We start from the raw sequence: 22792 nt of genomic DNA on the forward strand, positions 1-22792 counted from the left end.
GAAATCTCCCAGGAAGGTAAAAAATAATAAGAAAATATGGAAAGAAAATTAGGAAACCAGCTCAAGAGACTTACCGTGACAGTAAAAGGTATTATAGAAAATAAGTCATATAAAACAGTGATTAAAAAACCTAAGAAAAACTTTCCAAAACTGAAGGAAACTTTCTAGAATATGAATCTCCAAATTGAAAGTCCATTAAATTTATAGTAGAATAAATAAGAAAAATACCCACACTGAGGAGAATTGCTGTGAAATTTCAGAACATCTTGGTCAAACAAAAGATTCTGAAAATTTCAAAAAAGAGAAACAATAGCATAAAAAATACAAGAGAGAATGGTGCCAGACCTTTGCAACAGCAATAACAGCTATTAGAACTCAGTGGAACAATGCCTTCAAAGTGATGGGGAAAATTTACTTGCAAATTAGATTTTTATGCCCAAACTATCAGTCAAGTTAAGAGGAAAAATTTCAGATTCAGTAAATGTTCTCAGATATCTAAGGCATATACTGAAGGCTCTATTCTAGCACAGTAAAGGGCTAAGCCAAGAAAGAGGATGATATAGGATTCAGCAAATTGGGATTACAACCCAGGAGAGTAGTGAGGGAGCAGTAAAGAGAAGTGTCACTCATCAGGCCTAGAGAATAGTCAATTCAGAGTGGAATAAAAGTATGGAGGTATGTAGGAAAGAACATAACTGATTTATTTGAGCATATGGAAAATATTACTCCTGGGTATGTGGAAGAAATGTTAGGAAATTAGGAGCAATTAATAGGAACTAGGCAAATGAAACTATGAAGTAATTATTAATGCCATGAAAATAGCTGTAAAAGAAAGAAGGGATGTATATAGCTTCTTTTTTTTCTCTGTACTGAACAATGTTTCCATAGTAATAATTATGAAAGAGTGACAACTGTTTTAACCAAAGTGTGATAATTGTGTTGGCAACTGAAGAGGGGATAGGGTGTAGATGAGAGTACTATGTCCTCATATACTACCTCAGTAAGTTAATGGATAATATCAGGAGTTGGTAAATCAAGAAACTGCAGTATAGGAAGTACACTTGTGGCACAGTCGTGCGTTAAGGATCTGGTGTTGCCACTGCAGCTATGGCACAGTCTAACTGTGGCGTGGGTTCGATCCCTGGTCTGGGAACTTCCACATGCTGTGGGTACAGCCAAAAAAGAAAGAAAGATAGAAAGAAAGAAAAAAGGAAAGAAAAAAAGAAAGGAAAGAGGAACAAAGAAAGAAACTGCAGTATGAAAAAGCTGCAAATAAGATAAACATCTGGTTGCCTCTGAGGAAAGACCTGGAAAATAGTAGGGAAGAAGACTGCTTTTTTTTTCATCAAAAATCTTTCTACTTCGGTAAAAATAAAAAATTAAATTGTCATTTTATAATAAAAATTAGCATGTTAATTGTAAAAGTAAAAACAACTTAGAACTGGCTTTTGGGTTTGGTCAAAATTTATTCAATACAGGCAGAGTGCGAGCCAAAGAAAGAAAGGAGAAACCCAGCTGCTGAGGAAGCAGCCTTTGAGGCCCGTGCGATCGGAGCCACCGGGGTCTCGGCCAGTGCCCTGGGAGTCACTGTACTGGCTGCCGCTGGTCCCCTTCCCCCACAATTCCAGCGCGGGGCATATCTTGGGCCCAGGGTCCGTGGGACGTTCCCGAACGCGCCCCCTCCCCCCAAGTGTGCAGGGCGCAGGTGCTGCGCGTGGGAGCACCTAGAAATGAGCCGGCCCTGGGCCGAGCTGCGGGGTTACGACGGTGATTTGCGGTGTCACCTGTAGCCGCGCAGAAACAATTTTAAAGGGGGGGGGGCTGGTCTGACCGCAGGTGGGACTTGGGTGCCTCCCTGGAGACACAGGTGGCCTCCCTGAGACGGTGAGGAAACGAACCATCTAAGCCCCTCGGCTTATTAGTGATTTGGAAATCTGAAGATGACGTTTTTCTCTCCTTTACCTGAACAATGAACAAGCCTTGTTTTTACAGTGTAACACGATTCTTCAGTTGGCAGCGTACACGTTGCGTAGCATTTTTTTTTTTTTTTTTTTTGTCTTTTTGCTATTTCTTGGGCCGCTCCCGCGGCATATGGAGGTTCCCAGGCTAGGGGTCGAATTGGAGCTGTAGCCACTGGCCTACGTACGCCAGAGCCACAGCAACGCGGGATCCGAGCCGCGTCTGCAACCTACACCACAGCTCACGGCAACGTCGGATCGTTAACCCACTGAGCAAGGGCAGGGACCGAACCCGCAACCTCATGGTTCCTAGTCGGATTCGTTAACCACTGCGCCACGAAACGGGAACTCCTGCGGAGCATTTTTAATGGGAAAACTAACCTCCAGTGAGACAGCCTAGAGCCTTAAGCACCAGCTTATCAGAAACGGTGTTGGGAAACACGAATCTCCTCAGATGAACTAAAATTGGATATGAAAGTTTTCTGCTAGGATGGGAATGAGGTTCTTGGTGATGGAATTGTGTGCCCATAAAATAAAACGACTGGTTAACATTGAAAAAAAAAATTATTCAATACATTCTCACCAAAATGTCTAAAATTAAAAACTGAGAACTCCAAAAGTTGACAAAAATACAAGGCAAGCAACTCTCATACACCAACAGTGGAAGTGCAAAAGTGGTACAATCATGTTCAAAAAAAGTCTAGCAGTTTTTATAAAACTAAATATGATTCAACAGAGGAGTTTCTGTCATGATACAGCAGATAGGAATCTGACTAGGAACCATGAGGTTGTGGGTTCAATCCCTGGCCTCACTCAGTGGGTTAGGGATCCAACGTTGCCATGAGCTATGGTGTAGGCCACAGACACGGCTCAGATCTGATGTTGCTGTGGCTGTGGTGTAGGCTGGCAGCTGCAGTTTGGATTTGACCCGTAGCCTGCAAACCTCCATATGCCGCAGGTGGGGCCCTAAAAAAAATAAGCGAAAAAAAAAAAATTATGATTCAACAATTCTACTCCTATGTATTTACTCAAGAAATAAAAATATATGTTAACAAAAAGGCTCATATATGAATGTACTGCAGATTTATTCATAATGGGTCAAAAAGGGAACTAGCCAGAAGTACGCATCAATAGAAGAATGGATAAACTGTGGTATACTTACATAATTCAATGTTACTTGGTATTACAGACTGAATTGTGTCCCCCATAATTCATATGCTGAAGCCCTAACTCTTGTGACTCAATGTGGAGAAGGGGCCTTTAAAAAGGTAATTAAGGTTAAATGAGGTCATAAGGATGGGGTCCTGATCCAACATATGAGGAAGAAAAGACACCAGGGATATGCACACAAACAGAGGAAAGAAGATATGAGGATACAGTGAGAAGGCAGCCATCTACAAGCCAAGGAAAAAAGTCTCAGGAGAAACAAAACCTGACAACAACTTAATCTTGGATTTCCAGCCTTTGGAACTGTGAGAAATTTCTGTTGTTTACACCACCTACTCTGTGGTACTTTGTTATGGCAGCTTTAGAAGACTAATATACTCAGCAAAAAACAGGAAAGGAAGGTAGCAGCATGACAGAATTCTGGCATGATGGTAATTTTTTTTTTGCTTTTTAGGGCCATACCTGCGGCACATGGAAGTTCCCAGGCTAGTGGTCAAATTGGAACTGCAGCTGCTGGCCTATCCCATGGCCACAGCAATGTAGGATTCAAGCCACGTCTGTGACCTATACCACAGCTCACATCAACGCCAGATCCTTAACCCACTGAGTGAGGCCAGGGATTGAACCCACATCCTCATGGATACTAGTCGGGTTCTTAACCTGCTGAGCCACAACAGGAACTCCATATGGTAATGTTCTTTATCCTGTAGGAGTTTGTGTTACAGAATTATATGAATTTGTCAAAACTTATCAAATGGTACATTTAACATCTGTGCACTTATTGTATGTTAACTTTACCTTAAAGAAAAAAAAATTTAAAAATAAATACTGAATTTTTAAAAATTATATCCATGTTGAAGTATCTTGGGGGAGTGTACTGATTTTTAAATTACTTTGAAATATGTCAAAAATGAGGTGACTGATGGATGGATAGTGTGTCTGAACACACTGTTCAAAAATTTTGGGAGTTCCCGTCGTGGCGCAGTGGTTAACGAATCCGATTAGGAACCATGAGGTTGCGGGTTCGGTCCCTGCCCTTGCTCAGTGGGTTAACGATCCGGCGTTGCCGTGAGCTGTGGTGTAGGTTGCAGACGCGGCTCGGATCCCGCGTTGCTGTGGCTCTGGCGTAGGCCAGGGGCTACAGCTCCGATTCAACCCCTGCCTGGGAACCTTCATATGCCACGGGAGCGGCCCAAGAAATAGCAACAACAACAACAACAACAATTTTGGACTTTGAGGACACTGAGGGTGAGGGCTTGCAGAAAGTGAGGACAATCTTAGTGGAAACTGGAGGAAAAGGGAATCCTTGCTATGTAGTGATAGAAAGTTTAGCAATATTGTTGTCTGCAGTTATATGGAAAGTAGAAAATACGTCTAATGCTATGGGTAATTTAGCCAGGGAGATTTCCAAATAGTATCAGAGGTGTCAGCTGATTTCTTCTTGTGGCTTACAGTATTATGCAAAATAAGGTAGTTAAATTGAGAGGACTGCCAAAGGCAAGGGTATGACTACAAATACATGTGTTAAAATTTTAGAAAGAACAAAGGTGGTACCTCAGAGTACTATTGAGTTACATAAGAAGTCTTTAAAGAAATTAAAGATGTGCCTCACTGATTCTCTCAAACATAAGTCTAGGAAGCATAGAGGTCTTGTCCTGTAATTGTCTCAACAGAGGCCAAAGGTAGAGAAGGGTTTATCTGAAAAGGATTTGTAGGTGTGATTTCTGCTTAATGGAGAAAACCCCCAGAAGAATCAGAAGAGACTCACAAAATTCTTTAGGGTTATACACTCAGAAACTGAGAGGGTCAAAGATGAACCCTTAGAATTCTACTGTCAAGAAGCAAGCTGAGGAGTTCCTATCATGGCACAGCGGAAACGAATCTGAGTTGGAACCATGAGGTTGTGGGTTCGAACCCTGGCCTCACTCAGTGGGTTAAGGATCCGGCATTGTCACGAGCTGTGGTGTAGGTCACAGATGCAGCTCGGATCCTGCACTGCTGTAACTGTGGTGTAGGCTGGCAGGTGTAGCTTCAATTAGACCCCTAGCCCAGGAACCTCCATATGCCGCAGGTGAGGCCCTAAAAAAAAAAAAGCAGCAGCAAGCTGAAAGGGCTGCTTAGTTGCAAACATGCTACCTTTTACTTAAAAAAAGGTGTGTGTGGAGGTGTTCCTAATGTGGTGCAATGGGATTGGTGGCATCTTCGGAGCACTGGGATGCAGATTTGATTCCTGGCCCGGCACAGCAGGTTTAGGACCTGGCATTGCCACAGCCAAGGCGTAGGTCACAACTGTGGCTTGAGTCTGATCCCTGGCCTGGGAACTCCATATGCTGCAGGGTGACCAAAAAAAGGGGGGCGGTGACTCAGAGGATAGAACAAGAGCAGAACCAAGAAGCATAAGACCCTGGGCCTTAAGACAAGAAACTCCCCAAATTTTCTGAATGTTGTGGACCAATGACTCTGTTCCTCCTATTTGAATAGAAATGTCTATAGAGGTTATCCTATACCTGTCTCACCACTTGCTGTTGGGTATGTAGGGGTGAGATAACTTGTCTCTTTGGTTTCATAGGTTGAAAGAGAGCTATGAAAAAGGTACTCAAAGAGCTATACTTAAAGGGCTAAACCCAAGGAACCTTGACTGCACCTGGACCTGATTTAAACAGTGAAATTCTAGGTACTGTAATGGCATGAGATTTTTGCAAAAATTTGGAGAGGTGAATATATTCTGCATATGGGAGGGATGTAAATCACTAGGGGCCAGAGAGGGCAGGCTATGATAGCTAGATTCCAGGAGAACTACCAGTGATCACTAGCTCCTTGTATTCATCCCCTCCTCTTGAATGTAGACTGGATTTACTAATCTGCTCCTAACAGAATATGGCAGAAGTGATATGAAGTCAGTTCTGAGATTAGGTAATAAAAAGACTGTGGTTTCTGTCTTGAGTGCTCTTGCTTGCTCCCTCTTGGGTCATATGGCCTTAAGGAAGCCAGGGGCAATGCTGTCATGCAGCCCCTGTGGAGAGGCTCACATGATGAGGGGCTAAGGTTTGCCAACAACCACACGAGTGAGCTTAGAGGAGGATTCCTCATAATGGAATCCCCCAATGCCCAGATTTCAACTTGACTGAGAACAGATGAGAGATGTACAGCCAGAGAGACTGAGCTTAGCCATGCCTTCGAGGTAAGAGAAACTGAGATAAAGAATCTTTTCTCTTTTAAGGTATTAACTTTGGGGGTAATTTGTTATGCAACAATAGATTAATACAAAGCGAAACAAAATTGAGACACAAGCATAGAAAGGAGGAAGATAAATCAGAGGGTGGTGGACAGGACACAGTCCTCTTTTAAGAATAATCTTGAGGATAAAGAGTGAGAGAGATATGAAACAATCAATGTGAAAATTAAGAATCAGTAAGAAAATACAGTAGTGAAAAAGGTGAGTAAGGAGGGAAAGGGATAGGTAATCTTGCTGAAGATTCTTTTATGATAAAAGCAGATAAACAAAAGGCTGTTTAAGAAAAAAGAGGTCCAATGTGGTCTCTTGAAGGGGAGAGGATGGTTCATGGAACCACTGAAAGGCTACTGACATCATGGAAGTATCAATGAAAAGTCATGAAATCCCTCATAAAGGATTATATTCTGGGAACCATAATTACAAAGTCACTGGGGCTGGCTCTGAAATGACTGAGGTTGAGGAGGGAAGAGGGTGATGCAATCTCTAGGAGCAGGGGAATTCATCATTTATTTTGGAAGCAGTGTCCGGGGGGAAAAAAAAAAAACTGTTGGCAAATCTTTATACTTACATTATTAAAGAGGCCAAGGATGATTATTTAGATGTGAAATGGTTGCTATAGATGATGTAGTTGCAAGAGGAAAATAACTTTTATAAAGTTATAAATCTGCTGCTTGAAATACTGGACAGATGGGAGCTGTGGACTCAGTAATAGAAATGTAAGGGCCCAGCTGTGGCAAAGGAGGGAACATCATTCAACTGGACAGATACTTTCACCTGGTGATATTAAAATCTAAATGCATTTTACAGCTAGCAGAATAATGCCAGGCAGTTCCTATGTAAGCATTAAAAAAAAAAAAATCCTTACAGAATAGCAAAACAACTGAGCAAATTTGAAAAAAATTTAAAACAAATATAATGAAAACTAATTTCTTGTCTTTTTCTTTTTTTTGATGCAGGGAAAAAAATGTAATTACTATTAAAAAACAAATACCTAGTCACATCTGCCAAATGAATTATGTGCCTATGGCTGTGCTAGGTACAACTGTGAACATAAAAGAAACCCTGGCCTCTGAGGTGCTTATGGACTAGCTGGAAACTTAATCTCGATGTGCATGAACATCTAGAAGTGGACTCAAGAAAGCAGAGTCAGCCTGACAAATAATGTGGTCCTTGGTGAGATGAGTTCCAAAGGGAGAAGATCATTGGGAGAGACAGGAGTAGGCCACAGAGGAGCCCAAAGGGACTGTGTAATGTTAGGCCTGGAGGAGGGACAATAGGTCACGGGGCTCCAAGAGGCCTCTACTGGCAGCAGTATCTGGGATCTGGTGGTTTACAGCTGGGACAGAAAAGGTTGAGATGGGAAGACTAGTAAGAAAATTGGAATACTAGTCTAGTCATCCATTCCTCCCTTTTACAAATGAGTGCCCATTCGGGGAAGGTAAGTGCAGTGGAGATGCACAGAGGAGTACAGTCTGGTAGAGAGACCAGGGAGTTAGATAGAAAACACTCGGATGAGGCAGAGGGGCACAAGGAGATTTTGATGTGAATTCTCTGGCCAGGGCAATGAGGATAGGCTTGGGGAGAGCGTTTAGGGTACTGTGTCTACTTTGGACTTGGATTCTGTAAAGCAATTTGTTAGTGAAAGAAATGAAAGCAAGATGAAGGTGGTTAACATGAGGAGTAAAATCTTAACTTTGTTTTTTTCTTAGCAGAAAATAGCAATGGCATGTGATCAACAAATTCCTTGATATGGTAAAACCAGTCTTTCCAAGTTGAATGAGGAATGACAGTTAGAATGGAAGTGGAAGCATCCTCAGGGCCTGCCTTAAAGGCAGCCAAATGGGCCATGACTCCTGGTATTTGTCTCTCTGGGTTTCAGGTTCTTTGTAAAATGGGGTTCCCTTACTCACAGGGTGGCTATGATGATTCGAGTTATGGTGCCTTATACAGTGCCAGTGGTGAGTGCTCAACAAATGGTCTTTATTATTGTACTATTGTTGAAACTTGAATTATAGAAAGACAAGTGAATGCACACAGAAATGAAGAATGTTTTCAGCTCTCTTCCTCGATCTTTTCCTCTTCTTAGGGTTCCCTGCCATTTAGCTAATTTGATGATTGTGGGAAAGAGTCAAGAAGTAAGGAAGTAAAAAATAGGTAAAAATTCAACAAGGCAAAGAGTCTGCTAATAAAAAGACAGAAAATATGCAGGCTTGGATGAGTTTATTAATGCAAATTTATTCTTTCGCCAGAGTTCAGAAAAAAATGAAGAGTAATCAAGAAAATCAGGGAAGAAAGTAAGAAAAAAAAAAGCCAATGGGGTACAAAGAATATTTAGAAATAAGTTCCATAGATAGGCATTGATTAGAGGCAGAAGTCAAAGAAGTAATTACTATGGTGTAGTTGGTGGGGTAAGTTAAAGTCAAACCCCACCTCAGTGAAATAAATCAAAAAGCTAAGGATGTTAACCTGTAGTCTTTGAAAGAATGGTTAAAACTAAAATTGACACAGGGCCTCAGAGTAAAGTATTTAATGTCTGGAGAGAAAACCAAGATTGATTATACATTGAATATATATATCTTTCTGCATTCCCCACCCCACAAAAAAAAAAATAATGAAGAAAATAAAACACTTGAAGTATATTTCACTAAAATAATTATCAATTTAGTGCTTAATCTTTGTTAATCACTGTTCTAAGAGCTTAACAAATGTTAATCGTTTAATCCTCACTCCAAGTCTGTGAAGAAAATACACTAATTATCTCCGTATTACCAATAAGGAGACTGCGCCCCATGTCTCATGTCTTATAGGTAACCACAATGCTAAACTGCTTTGCACAATTACCCTGTGCCTGGTCACAGACATTGGGTAGAGTCACCTGCTAGTGAATGAGTTTAAGGCCACTCACAAGAGTAAGACCATGAATTGTTACTATATGGAAGATGGTAACTTTGGACTAACAGTAGACAGTCCTGTAAGCATCACATATGGTTACCAATCAGGTTTAAGGGACACATAATGTGAAAAATCTGCAAATGGATGTGAGTGGACAGTAAGAAGATTAAAAAAGCAATAAAAGGTCATAAGTCCAGGAAGCAAAGTTTATCAAATGGCCACTTGTGGTAATACAAAGGTAGCAAATCCGCGGCAAGAATTTACAAAACAAACCATGATGCTAGCTAGATATGAAGCCCTGGGAGTCTGTTCACAGCATGGCTTGGCGCTGTAATCATGTATTGGTGTGCTTTTATGCTATTTGTCTTCTAGGCACGGTACCCAAAAGAACAAGACTAGGTCATTAGTAAAAATGTGACACAAGAATCCATGATATCATTATTATTATTATTATTTTGTCTTTTTAGGGCCACACCTGTGGCATATGGAAGTTCCCAGACTAGGGGTCAAATCTGAGCTATAGCTGCCAGCCTATACCACAGCCACAGCAACCCAGGACCCAAGCCATGTCTGTGATCCAAGTTGCATCTGTGACCTACACCACACTGCTCATGGCAACACCAGATCCTTAACCCACTGACTGAGGCCAGGAATCAAATCCAGGTCCCACACCACATGGATATTAGTTGGGTTCCTTACCACTGAATCACAATGGCAACCCTTATGGTATAATTATTGTAAAATATATTTATGTTGTAAAAAATACATTAGGGGGAAAACAGACCTTTCTGGTTTGTAATTAATGAAGCATGGCTCTTTCAAAGGTAGAGAAGGTAAAAGCTTCACTTAAATCCCAGCAACGATAGCTATTAGAGCACAGGAATGCTGGCGGGGGCGGGGGAGGGTAGAAGAGGCTCAGTGACTGTCACCTGTTTGGTTTTCTTTGACAGGGCAGGAACTGGAACTGTCTCCTGCTGCATCATTTCTGTGTCTCCTCCTCCTTCACCATCTGATGCTTCTAGGAAACACAAAGTTCAAAAATAAGAAAAGCACCACTCTCTTTATTTCTTCTATTGCTAGTGTAATTTTGGTATCTCCTTTTTAGAAGATTATATCCCTTGACTTATTTTTTTATTATTTATTTAGTCTTTTTTTAGGACCACACCCACGGCATATGGAGGTTCCCAGGCTAGGGGTCGAATCAGAGCTATAGCTCTTGGCCTATGCAACAGCCACAGCAACGCCAGATCCAAGCCACATCTGCAACCTACACCACAGCTCATGGCAATGCCAGATCCTTAACCCATTGAGTGAGGCCAGGGATCAAACCTGCATCCTCATGGATCCTAGTCGAGTTTGTTAACTGCTGAGCCATGACAGGAACTCCTATCCCTTGACTTATTAATTTCACCTCTAAGAAGCTGAATATAAGGAAATGACCCAAAATGAAGATAGGGGTTTAAGTACCAAGATAGCAGTGTTATTTATAAAACAGCAAACTGAAGATTATTCACCTCTAACATTTGAGAATGTTTAGTTACTGAACACTCTTACTGAGGAGATATTAAACTCATTTTCAGATAAGAAAGTTGCTGCTTAGAGGGATAATGTAATATGTCCATGTCACACACTTGGGAACTTGGATCTATTTGAGTCCAAAATCTTCCTCTCAAGTGATATTGCCTGTACTGAGCACCAGCCAGCTCTTGACACCTGCATGTTGGCCCCAGGGTGAGTGATAACAGTGTGTGACAAACTGATTATGGATCATGAGAAATTTTTATTTTGAATTTATAAAATCTTCGAACACTAGGAAAGACAAATTCTTACTGTAAGAATTAGGAAAAATAAAAGTTGTAATAGTTTTTTTTTTTTTTTTTTTTTTTTTTTTTTTTTTTTGCTTGTTTATAAAGCTCTTTTAAAGAAACATGGCAACTGCAGGTTTCTTATTTCCCATAAGGCCTTCCAGATTTTAGTGGCTGTTCTCTTTAAACACATTTTCGAATCTTGAAAGGCTTTTCTCACCCACTCCCTTTGAGTTTCTCTGTATATCTCTAGGTCAGCCCAAAAAATGAATTTGTTTGTAATGTTGGTCAGAATTCATATTTAGGTACAAATTAACCAGTTTGGTAGTCCTCAGCTTTTAAATGCTTGTACACTCTAATGTTAATTTTATGTGTCAACTTGATTGGGCCACAGGGTGCCCAGATATCTGGCAAAACATTATTTTGGATGTTTCTATGAAGGTATTTTTGGATGAGATTAATATTTGAATGGATAAGCTGAATAGAACAGATTCCCCTCCCTAATGCAGGTGGGACTCATCCAATCAGATGAAGGGTAGAATCGAATAAAAGTATGACCCCCCTGAGTAAGATGATTTTTTCTGCCTTCGGATTTGACTGAAACATTGGCTCTTCCTGGACCTAGACTCTGCCAGACTTCAAGCTGTAACTACACTATCAGCTCTCTGGTTCTCAAGCCATCTGATTAGAACTGGAACTAAACAGTTCTCCGAGGTCTGCAGCTTACTGATACATCCTGCAGATTTTGGAACTTAACAATTTCCATAATCGTGAGCCAATTCCTATACACACACACACAAATACATAAACATATACAGAGAGAGATATTTACATATTGATATTAAATAAATATCTATTCTCCTATTGGTTCTGTTTTTCTGGATAACCCTGATTAACACAAACAGTAATCACTGTATAGCATTAAAAAAAAGGACTCTACCAAATGAAGTAGTAGCAGGTAGGAGATTAACAGGGCTTTTAAAATGAGTGATTAAGTTGGCACTGAAAGTATTTATAGAACTTCTGCTTCTGAAAAGACAGTAATAGCAGTCATATTTTCTCCTATTTTTCCTGTGAAGTACAGCTGAAAATTCCTCAAAACTATATGTAAAACAAACATAGAAAGGTAGAGAGGAGAAGACCTGCTATGGACCTTGGGGCCCAAGGAACATTATGGTAGGGTTTCTTTTTGACTCATTATCTCAGACTTGGAGCTAAAGAAGCTAGTAACTTGGAAATGCAAGTGGGAAAAGACAAAAAGGCCCCAACAAGTGTCTGTTCTACTTAACAAAATGACCAGGAAAAGGACAGCCTAGCAAGACTGAAACTTTTAGACAATAACTACCTGATTCCAGACAAACACAACAGAAAAATTTTGGCTCTGCTTATAGTAGCAAAGGCTGAGTGGGGAACCTAGACATCCACTTTTGTCAGGTTGTACTGAGGCACCCCAACTCCTCGTCCACCTCCCATTAGGGTGGTGTCAAAGGTGATAAAGTAGGGACTGAACCCCTGAAGAGATTTTCATCCCTGCAAGGTGGTAACAAACCCCTGTTCTCTCCTCCCATCACCATCACCACCACTGTAGTATCAATGGAGACCACACTGTGAGCATGGATTTTCCACTTCTTCCTGGTAGTAATGAAGGGCATCTCTCCTTCTCCACTAGGGTAGTGTCAGAAGAAGCCTACTGGATAATCAGGACTTTACATACTTCCCAGTGCTAATGAGGCTATCACCCACGCTAATATTTTAGCAACCACTGAAAAAGTTATACCCAGAGATACACTCAAAAATACTAAGACAAATCAAAATAGAATTCTAAAAATGCTCAAGTAACCCACAGGAAGGCAGGAAAGAGAAATAAAAACAGCAAATAAACAGAAAAGACAAAATAAAATGGCAAATTTGAACTCTAATATATCAATAATTATATTAATATAAATGATCTAAACACACTGATTTAAAGACAAGAGAGTGACAAAGTGGATTGAAAAATATGACCTAACTGTATGCTATTTACAAGAAACTGACCTCAAATATGACAATATAGCTGAAAGCAAAATAATGGATAAAGTGTAACATATAAACATTGATGAAAAAAGAGCAGGAGTGGTTATACTGATATACAGAGTAAAGATTATTGTCAGCAAAAGTACATCATATAATAAAAAAAGTGAATCTGTTAGCAATTCTAAATGAGTATGCATCAAACAGCAAAGCTATAAAATATAGAAGCAAAAACTGAGGAAAATGAAAGAATAGACAGACAAACCTACAATTAAGTTGCAAACTTTAACGGTACACTTGAAAAATTAGAAAATGACTAAACAGAAAATCAGCGGGGATATGGAATAACTGAGTGACACTTTTAACCAACAGAATCTGATTAACACTTGTAGAACATTCCACTCAAAACAGCAGAATACATATTCTTTTCAAGTGTTATGGAAAATGTGCCAAGATAGATCATATCCTAGCACATAAAACATCAACACACTTAAAAGAATTGAAATTGATGAATAGTGTGTGTTAAAAACCTAATAAACAAAACAAACAAAAAATATAGCAAACATTATATTTAATAATGAAAGACTGAATGGTTTCACCCTGACTGGGAACAAGGCAAGGACGTCAGCATTGGTCAGTATTATTCAACATAGGGATAGAACTTTTAACCAGTACAATAAGGCAAGAAAAGGAAAAAGGAGTTCCCACTGGGTCTCGGAGGTAAGGAACACAACTAGTAACCATGAGGATGTGGGTTTGATCCCTGGCCTTGCTCAATGGGTTAAGGATCCAATGTTGCCATGAGCTGTGGTGTAGGTCGCAGACACAGCTTGGATCTGGTGTTGCTATGGCTGTGGTATAGGCCAGCAGCTATAGCTCTGATTTGACCCCTAGCCTGGGAACTTCCACGTGCCATGGGTGCAGCCCTAAAAAGCAAAAATAAAATAACAAAATAAAATAATAAAATAAAATAGAATAGGAAATAAAAGGCATATACATTATAAAAGAAGAAATCAAACTGCCTCTATTTGCAGATGACATTATTGCTTATATAGAAAATCCCAAGGAGTCTTAAAAAAAAAACCCAGAGAAACAAAAATCTTGCTAGAACTAATAAGTGAGTTTAACTAAGTTGCAGAATAAAAGATAAACATGCAGATATCAGTTTTTTTTTCTATACATTAGCAATGAACATATGGACATTAAAAAATACAATGCCATTTATAATCACTGAAAAAACACTGAAATATTTGGGTAAATTTAACAAAACATGTATAGTACTCACAAGCTGAAGAGTATAAAACACTCAAGAAATAAATAAAAAAAGATCTAAATAAGTGGAGAAACATACTGTGTTCTTGGCCTGGAAGACTAATCATAGTAAAGATGCCAGCTCTCCCCAAATTGATATGCAGGTTTAACATAATTTCTATTAAAATCCCAGCATGTTCTCTCTCTCTCTCTCTCTGTGTATACATAATTCTAAAATTTATGTAGAATAGCAAAGGATCTAGAATAGTTACGACAATTTTAGAAAAGAATAATCAAGTAGGAGGAATTAGTCTATACAATTTCAAGACATTATATAGCTACAGTAATCCAGACTGTGTGTTATTGTTGTAGAAACATATAGATGAATGGAATCAAATATGGACCTAGAAAGAGACCCACACAAATATGTCCAATTGATTTTTTTTCTTTTATTTTCTTTTTAGGGCTGCACCCATGGCATATGGAAGTTCCCAGGCTAGGGGTGTAATTGGAGCTGCAGCTGCTGGCCTACATCACAGCCACAGCAATGTGAGATCTGAGCCCAATCTGCGACTTACACCACAGCCTACAGTAATGCCAGATCCTTAACCCACTGAGCAAGGTCAGCGACTGAACCCGAATCCTCATGGTTACTAGTTGGGTTCGTTATCACTGAGCCATGACGGAAACTACTGCCTAACAGATTTTTGACAAAAGTGTAAAAGCAATTCAAAGGAGGAAATATAGCCTTTTCAATAAAAAGGAAAAAAATCCATAGGCAAAAAGATAAACCCTACTTAACTTTCACACCTTATCCAAAAAGTAACTCAAAATTTATCACAGACTTAAATGTAAAATGTAAAACTGTAACAACTTTGCAAGGTGTGGGGTGGGGAAGAGGAGAAAATCTTTAAGATCTAGAGTTAGACAAAGAGTTCTTAGGGATTCCAGATTAAGATGGCAGAATAGAAGGACTAGAGCTCAACTTCTCTCCTAAAAAAAAACAAAATTCACAACTAAAGACTGAGCAATCTCCACTCAAATGGACCAGAAACCTTAAAAAAGATACCCTACTCAAGAAGAGAAAGAGAAGGCCACATCAAGAGGTAGAAGGGGTGATTTTGCAATATAAACAACCCTATACCTCCCGGGTGGGAAGCGCCACCAACTGAAAACCACCTGGTTCACAGAGACTCACCTACAGGAGTGAGAGTTCTGAGCCCCACATCAAACCCTCATGTGTGGGGATACAGCATTGGGAGAAAGAGCCCCTGGTGCATCTGGCATTGAAGGCCAGTGGGGCTTGTGCACAGGAGCTCCACAGGACTGGGGGAAACAGAGACCCCATTCTTAAAAGGTGCACACAGACTTTCACATGCACTGGGTCCCAGGGCAGAGCGAGGTCTCCATAGGAATCTGGGTCAAACCTGACTGCAGTTCTAGAAGGACATCCTGGGAAAACAGGGGTGAATATGGCTTGTTGTGAGGGAAGGACAGTGAAGGCAAAGCTCTCGGGACTATTAGGCAGCTGTGCCTTTCTCTGGAGGTGGCCATTTTGGGAAAATCTGGCCCCACCTGTCCGTCAGCTGCTGAGAAGCCCCAGGGCAAACAACAATCCAGTTGGGATCACAGCCCCGCCCCTCAGTAAACAGGCTACCTAAAGACCCCTCAGGCACACAGCTGCCTCTAATCCCATCCAGAGACTAAGCCCCACCCACCAGAGGGATTAGAATCAGCTCCACCTACCAGTGGGCAGGCATCAGTCCCATCAGGAAGCCTACAGCAAGCCCCCATACAGACTTCAGCCACAGGGGGGCAGACATCAGAAGTAAGAGAGGCTACAACTCTATTATCTGTAAGAAGGTCACCACACCAAAAACCTATAAAAATGAAAAGACAGAGGACTATAACTCAGATGAGGGAGAAAGGAAAAACCCCAGAAAATCAGTTAAGTGATGAGGAGATTCTCAGCCTCCAGGAAAAAGACTTTAGACTGTTGATGCCAGATGTTGGAAATAAACTGGAAGCAAAGATGAATAACTTACAGGAAACACTGAGCAAAGAGATACAAGATATAAAACATAAGCAAGAAGAGATGCAAAATACAATAACTGAAATAAAAAACTCATTAGAAGCAGCTAACAGCAGAATACAGGAGGCAGAAGAAGTAAGTGAGGTGGAGGACAGATTAGTGGAAATTACGGATGCAGAACAGAAAAGAGAAAAAAGATTGAAAAGAAATGTAGAGAGTCTCAGAGAACTCTGGGACAACGTGAAAAGCACCAACATCTGTATTATAGGGGTGCCAGAAGGAGAAGAGAGAGAGAAGGGGACAGAAAAAATATTCCAAGAGATAATAGCCGAAAACTTCCCTAACATGGGAAAGGAACCACTCACTCAAATCCAGCAAGCACGAGTACCATATAAAATAAACCCAAGGAGGAATACACCGAGACACATATTAATCAAACTGACCAAAATTAAAGACAAAGAGAAAATCTTGAAAGCAGCTAGGGAAAAGAAACAAGTAACACACAAGGGAACCCCGATAAGGTTATCGGCAGATTTTTCACCAGAAACTGCATGATGTATTTAACATGATGAAAGGAAAAAAAACCTCCAACCAAGATTACTCTACCCAGCAAGGCTCTCATTCAGATTTGAAGGAGAAATCAAAAGCTTCACAGATAAGCAAAAGCTGAGAGAATTCAGCAACACTAAACCAGCCTTACAACAAATACTAAAGGAACTTGTATAGGCAGAAAAGAAAACACAGCAGAGAGGAAACAAATTCCACAGATGACAAGGCTCACCAGTAAAGGTATATATACAGAAAAGATACAAAATCATCCATGCACAATTATACCACTAAAATCAGAAATAATGAGAAGAGGTGGATACAAATGCAGGACACTGGAGATGAACTTGCAATTAAGAGACCAACAACTTAAAACAATCTCATATACATATAGACTCATATCAAAACTTCAGAATAACTGCAAGCCAAAAATCTACAATTGATACACAAACGAGGAATCTCTGGAGAAGAAATATATCTCATAGTAAATAAGTCCATAATCCACTGTGAAGGGGGTCATTTGACATCATTCTTGGAATGCTGAATTCTCTTTAGATCTGGTTTTGATTTCCTCTCCATCAAAGAATTTATGATAATTATAATTAAATAATGCAACTGTACAATTAAATAATACAGTTCTACAACTGTATTATTAATAACCATTTCTCTCTATGGTACAATGTAAGGTCTATAATGTCTTGTTTATCACATCACCTAGAACGGTGTAATGCCTATATTGAAGAAACAATAAGATGTAACAAATTGTGAGCACATATTTATATAGTTACACTGTTTTTTAAAAAATTTATGCATTTTATATTTTACTTATTTTCAGAGGGTGTATTATTTTTGTTATTCTTACCAGTTAAGTTATTCTTTTTATTTTTCCTTTAAGACCTTTGTCATAAGTCAAGATAGGATATGATTGGATCTATATTTGAGTATTCTGTTATATGGATCTAATTTTATTTCTTCATGTTAATCTGATTGACATTCTTTATGCCATTTCCATGCTATTTAATTTACTGCAAAAAAAAAAAGACTAAAGAGATGATGTGTATGGCTGTGTAAAATAGTGCTTGCCAAGTAACAAGTGCTCAGTAATTGTTACCAATTTATAACAACAGCCTAAAATATTGGCCAAGTTGGCACATGTGAGAAAGCAGATATGGAGATAAAACCTGGGATTATGCACTATTAGCAAGAAAAAGGCATTAAGAATGAGCTTCACCAAAGTAGCCTGAGTTGGAGTATAAGGCTAAGTTTTTATGAAATAGCATTTCATAAGAATAGGTGGTTTTTTAACTTGGATAAAATACAATGTCACCAGGTGTATTAGATAACTTTTCAAAATGCCTATGAAGGGAGGGTGGGTAGTAGATGAGGTAGGAATTATCATTTCTTTATTATAAATAAGGACCTGGGAGAGAAAGAAGGTACGTGCTGCATATGGCCCTTGGATATGAAGCAGAATCCTGTGTATCATGGTGGTGATGGTGCGGTACACACAGCCTCCCCTCCTATCAACATCCCACACACAGTGGTAGAAGTGTGACAACAGATGTGCCTACCCTGGCACATCATTAGCACCCAAAGTCCACAGTTTGTCCTAGAGTTTACTGTCAGAGCTGTGCATTATAGGATTGGACAAGAATGATGACCATGTATCTATTTACTTAAAATCATGCAGAACATTTTCACTGCCCTAAAAATGATCTGTGCTCTTCTTATTTATCCCTCCTTTTACCCTAACCCCTGGAAATAACTGAATTTTTAAAAAAAATTTTCATAGTTTTGCCTTTTCCAGAATGTCCTTAAGTTGGAATCATATAATACGTCATCTTTTCAGATTGGGTTCTTTCATGCAGTGATGTGCATTTAAAGTTCCTCCATGTCTTTTAAAGTCTTAATAGCTCATTTCTTCTTAAAATAATGAGCTGAGTAATATCTAGTTGTCTGGATTTACCACACTTATATGTATCCATTCACTTATTGGAGGACTTTGTGGTTACTTCCAAGTTTTGGCAATTATAAATAAATATGTTATAAACAATCATGTGCAGGTTTTTGTGTGCATATAAGTTCTCAACTCATTTAGGTAAATACCAGGAAGTGTGATTGATGTATTGTATAGTAAAATACATATTTTGTTTTGTAAGAAATTGCCATACTGTCTTCCAAAGTGGCTGTACCAATTTTTTTTAAATTTCTTCCTGCTGTACAGCATCAGGATCAAGTTATTCTTACATGCATACATTCCCCCTGCCTTTGTTCTGTTGCAATATGAGTATCTAGACATAGTTCTCAATGCTACTCAGCAGGATCTCCTTGTAAATCTATTCTAAGTTGTGTCTGATAACCCCAAGCTCCCGATCCCTCCCACTCCCTCCCTCTCCCGTCAGGCAGCCACAAGTCTATTCTCCAAGTCCATGATTTTCTTTTCTGTGGAGATGTTCATTTGTGCTGGATATTAGATTCCAGTTCTAAGTGATATCATATGGTATTTGTCTTTGTCTTTCTGGCTCATTTCACTCAGTATGAGAGTCTCTAGTTCCTTCCATGTTGCTGCAAATGGCATTATGTCATTCTTTTTTACGGCTGAGTAGTATTCCATTGTGTATATATACCACTTCTTCCGAATCCAGTCACCTGTTGATGGACGTTTGGGTTGTTTCCATGTCCTGGCTATTGTGAATAGTGCTGCAATGAACATGCAGGTGCATGTGTCTATTTTAAGTAGAGTTTTGTCTGGATAGATGCCCAAGAGTGGGACTGTGGGGTCATATGGAAGTTCTATGTGTAGATTTCTAAGGTATCTCCAAACTGTTCTCCATAGTGGCTGTACCAGTTTCCATTCCCACCAACACTGCAGGAGGGTTCCCTTTTCTCCACAGCCCCTCCAGCACTTGTTATTTGTGGACTTATGAATGATGGCCATTCTGACTGGTGTGAGGTGGTATCTCATGGCAGTTTTGATTTGCATTTCTCTTATGATCAGCGATGTTGAGCATTTTCTCATGTGTTTCCTGGCCATCTGTATATCCTCCTTGGAGAACAGTCTATTCAGGTCTTTTGCCCATTTTTCCATTGATTGATTGGCTTTTTTGCTGTTGGGTTGTATAAGTTGCTTACATATTCTAGAGATTAAGCCCTTGTCCGCTGCATCATTTGAAACTATTTTCTCCCATTCTGTAAGTTATCTTTTCGGTTTCTTTTGGGTTTCCTTTGCTCTGCAAAAGCTTTTCAGTTTGATTAATTCCCATGGGTTTATTTTTGCTCTTATTTCTATTGCTTAGGGAGACTGACCTGAGAAAATATTCATGAGGTTGATGTCAGAGAGTGTTTTGCCTATGTTTTCTTCTAGGAGTTTGATGGTGTCCTGTCATATATTTAAGTCTTTCAGCCATTTTGAGTTTATTTTTATGCATAGTGTGCAGGTGTGTTCTAACTTCATTGCTTTGCATGCAGCTGTCCAGGTTTCCCAGCAATGCTTGCTGAATAGACTGTCTTTTTCCCATTTTATGTTCTTGCCTCCCTTGTCAAAGATTAATTGACCATAGGTGTCAGGGTTTATTTCTGAGTTCTCTATTCTGTTCCATTGGTCTGTCTGTCTGTTTTGATACCAGTACCACACTGTTTTGAGGACTGTGGCTTTGTAGTATTTCTTGAAGTCTGGGAGAGTTCTGCCTCCTGCTTGGTGTTTGTTTCTCAGGATTGCTTTGGCGATTCTGGGTCTTTTGTTGTTCCATAGAAATGTTTGGATTGTTTGTTCTAGTTTTGTGAAAAATGTCCTGGGTAATTTGATAGGGATTGCACTGAATCTGTAGATTGCTTTGGGTAGTATGGCCATTTTTACAATATTGATTTTCCCAATCCAGGAACATGGAATATCTTTCCATTTCTTTACATCTTCTTTGATTTCTTTGATTAAAGTTTTATAGTTCTCGGCATATAGGTCCTTTACCTCCTTGATCAGGTGTATTCCGAGGTATTTGATTTTGTGAGGTGTAATTGTAAAAGGTATCGTATTTTTGTATTCCTTTTCTAATCTTTCATTGCTGGTATACAGAAATGCAACTGACTTCTGAATGTTAATCTTATATCCTGCTACTTTGCTGAATTGATTAATCAGTTCAAGTAGTTTTGGGGTTGAGTCCTTAGGGTTTTCTATGTATAGTATCATGCCATCTGCATACAGTGACAGTTTGATCTCTTCTCTTCCTACATGGATGCCTTTTATTTCTTTTGTTTGTCTAATTGCTGTGGCTAGGACTTCCAAAACTATGTTGAAGAGCAGTGGTGAGAGTGGGCATGCCTGTCTTGTTCCAGATTTGAGTGAGAAGGCTTTCAGTTTTTCCCCATTGAGTATTATATTTGCTGTGGGTTTATCATAAATGGCTTTGATTATGTTCAGGAATGTTCCCTCTATACCCACTTTGGCGAGGGTCTTGATCATGAATGCATGTTGGACTTTGTCAAATGCTTTTTCTGCGTCTATTGAGATGATCATATGATTTCTGACTTTTCTTTGGTTAATGTGGTGGATGACGTTGATTGATTTGCATATGTTGAACCATCCTTGTGAACCTGGGATGAACCCAACCTGGTCATGGTGTATAATTTTTTTGATATGTTGTTGGATTCAGTTGGCTAAGATTTTGTTGAGAATTTTTGCATCTATGTTCATCAAAGATATTGGCCGATAGTTTTCTTTCTTGGTGTTATCTTTGTCTGGTTTTGGAATGAGGTGATGGTGGCCTCATAGAATGTCTTTGGGAGTATTCCTTCTTCTTCAACCTTTTGAAAGAGTTTAAGGAGGATGGGCACCAGATCCTCTTTATATGTTTGATAGAATTGACCTGTGAAGCCATCTGGTCCTGGACTTTTATTTGTAGGGAGAGTTTTTATGACCTCTTCAATTTCATTTCTAGTGATTGGTCTGTTCAGTTGGTCTGTTTCTTCTTGATTCAGTTTTGGCGGGTTGTAAGATTCTAGAAAATTGTCCATTTCTTCCAGATTGTCAAATTTGTTGGCATATAGTTGTTCATAGTATTCTCTTACGGTTTTTTGTATTTCTGCAGTATCCGTTGTGATTTCTCCTTTTTCATTTATAATTTTGTTTGAGTTCTTTCTCTCCTCTTTTTAGTGAGTTTGGCCAGGGGTTTGTCAATTTTGTTTACCTTTTCAAAGAACCAGCTCTTGGTTTTATTAATTTTGTCTATTTTTTTTGAATCTTTATTTTATTGATTTCCTTCCTTCTGCTGACTTAGGTCTTTTTAGTTCTTCTTTTTCTAATTCGTTTAGGTGAGGGTTAAGCTGTCAATTTGGGATCTTTCTTCTTTTTTGAGAAAGGCCTGTATTGCTACAAATTTCCCTCTGAGGACTGCTTTCGCAGCATCCCATAGATTTTGAGAGGTTGTGTCTTCATTATCATTCGTTTCAAGGTATGTTTAAATTTCCTTCTTGATTTCTTCATTGACCCATTGGTTTTTTAGTAGCATGTTCTTTAGCCTCCATGTAGTAGGTTTTTTCTCATTTATTTTCCCATGGTTGATTTCTAATTTCATGGTGTTGTGTTCAGAGAAGATACTTGAGATAACTCCTATGCACCTAAATTTTTGGAGGTTAGCTTTGTCTCCCAGTATGTGGTTGATTCTTGAGAATGTTCCATGTGCATTTGAGAAGAATGTGTATTCTGATTTTTTTGGATGTAGTGTCCTGAAGATATCAATTAAGTCTAACTTTTCTATTTTTTCCTTTAGGATCTTTGTTGCTTTATTGGTTTTCTGTCTAGAGGATCTGTTCACTGATGTGAGTGGGGTATTAATGTCTCCTACTATGATTGTATTCCCCTCAATTTCTCCCTTTATGTCTGTTAATATATGTTGTATGTATC

At 39.3% G+C, this 22792-nt stretch overlaps 1 protein-coding gene across 6 annotated transcripts in view; it reads right to left on the bottom strand.

The window, feature by feature from the left end:
• CMSS1 (cms1 ribosomal small subunit homolog (yeast)) overlaps window positions 1-22792 on the bottom strand; it is a 393374-nt gene that overhangs the window by 35523 nt on the left and 335059 nt on the right. For 4 of the 6 annotated variants that reach the window (XM_021071314.1, XM_021071317.1, XM_013981145.2 and 1 more), the window contains one exon: window positions 10182-10270. The exons of 1 other annotated variant lie outside the window; for it this stretch is intronic. In XM_021071314.1, coding sequence (XP_020926973.1) covers window positions 10182-10270 — 89 coding nt within the window. The remainder of the gene's footprint in view (window positions 1-10181; window positions 10271-22792) is intronic. One more of the 6 variants, XM_021071315.1, reaches the window with a different exon arrangement.

The sequence above is a fragment of the Sus scrofa genome, chromosome 13 (genome assembly GCF_000003025.6).
Source record: "Sus scrofa isolate TJ Tabasco breed Duroc chromosome 13, Sscrofa11.1, whole genome shotgun sequence".
NCBI classification, from domain to species: domain Eukaryota; kingdom Metazoa; phylum Chordata; class Mammalia; order Artiodactyla; family Suidae; genus Sus; species Sus scrofa.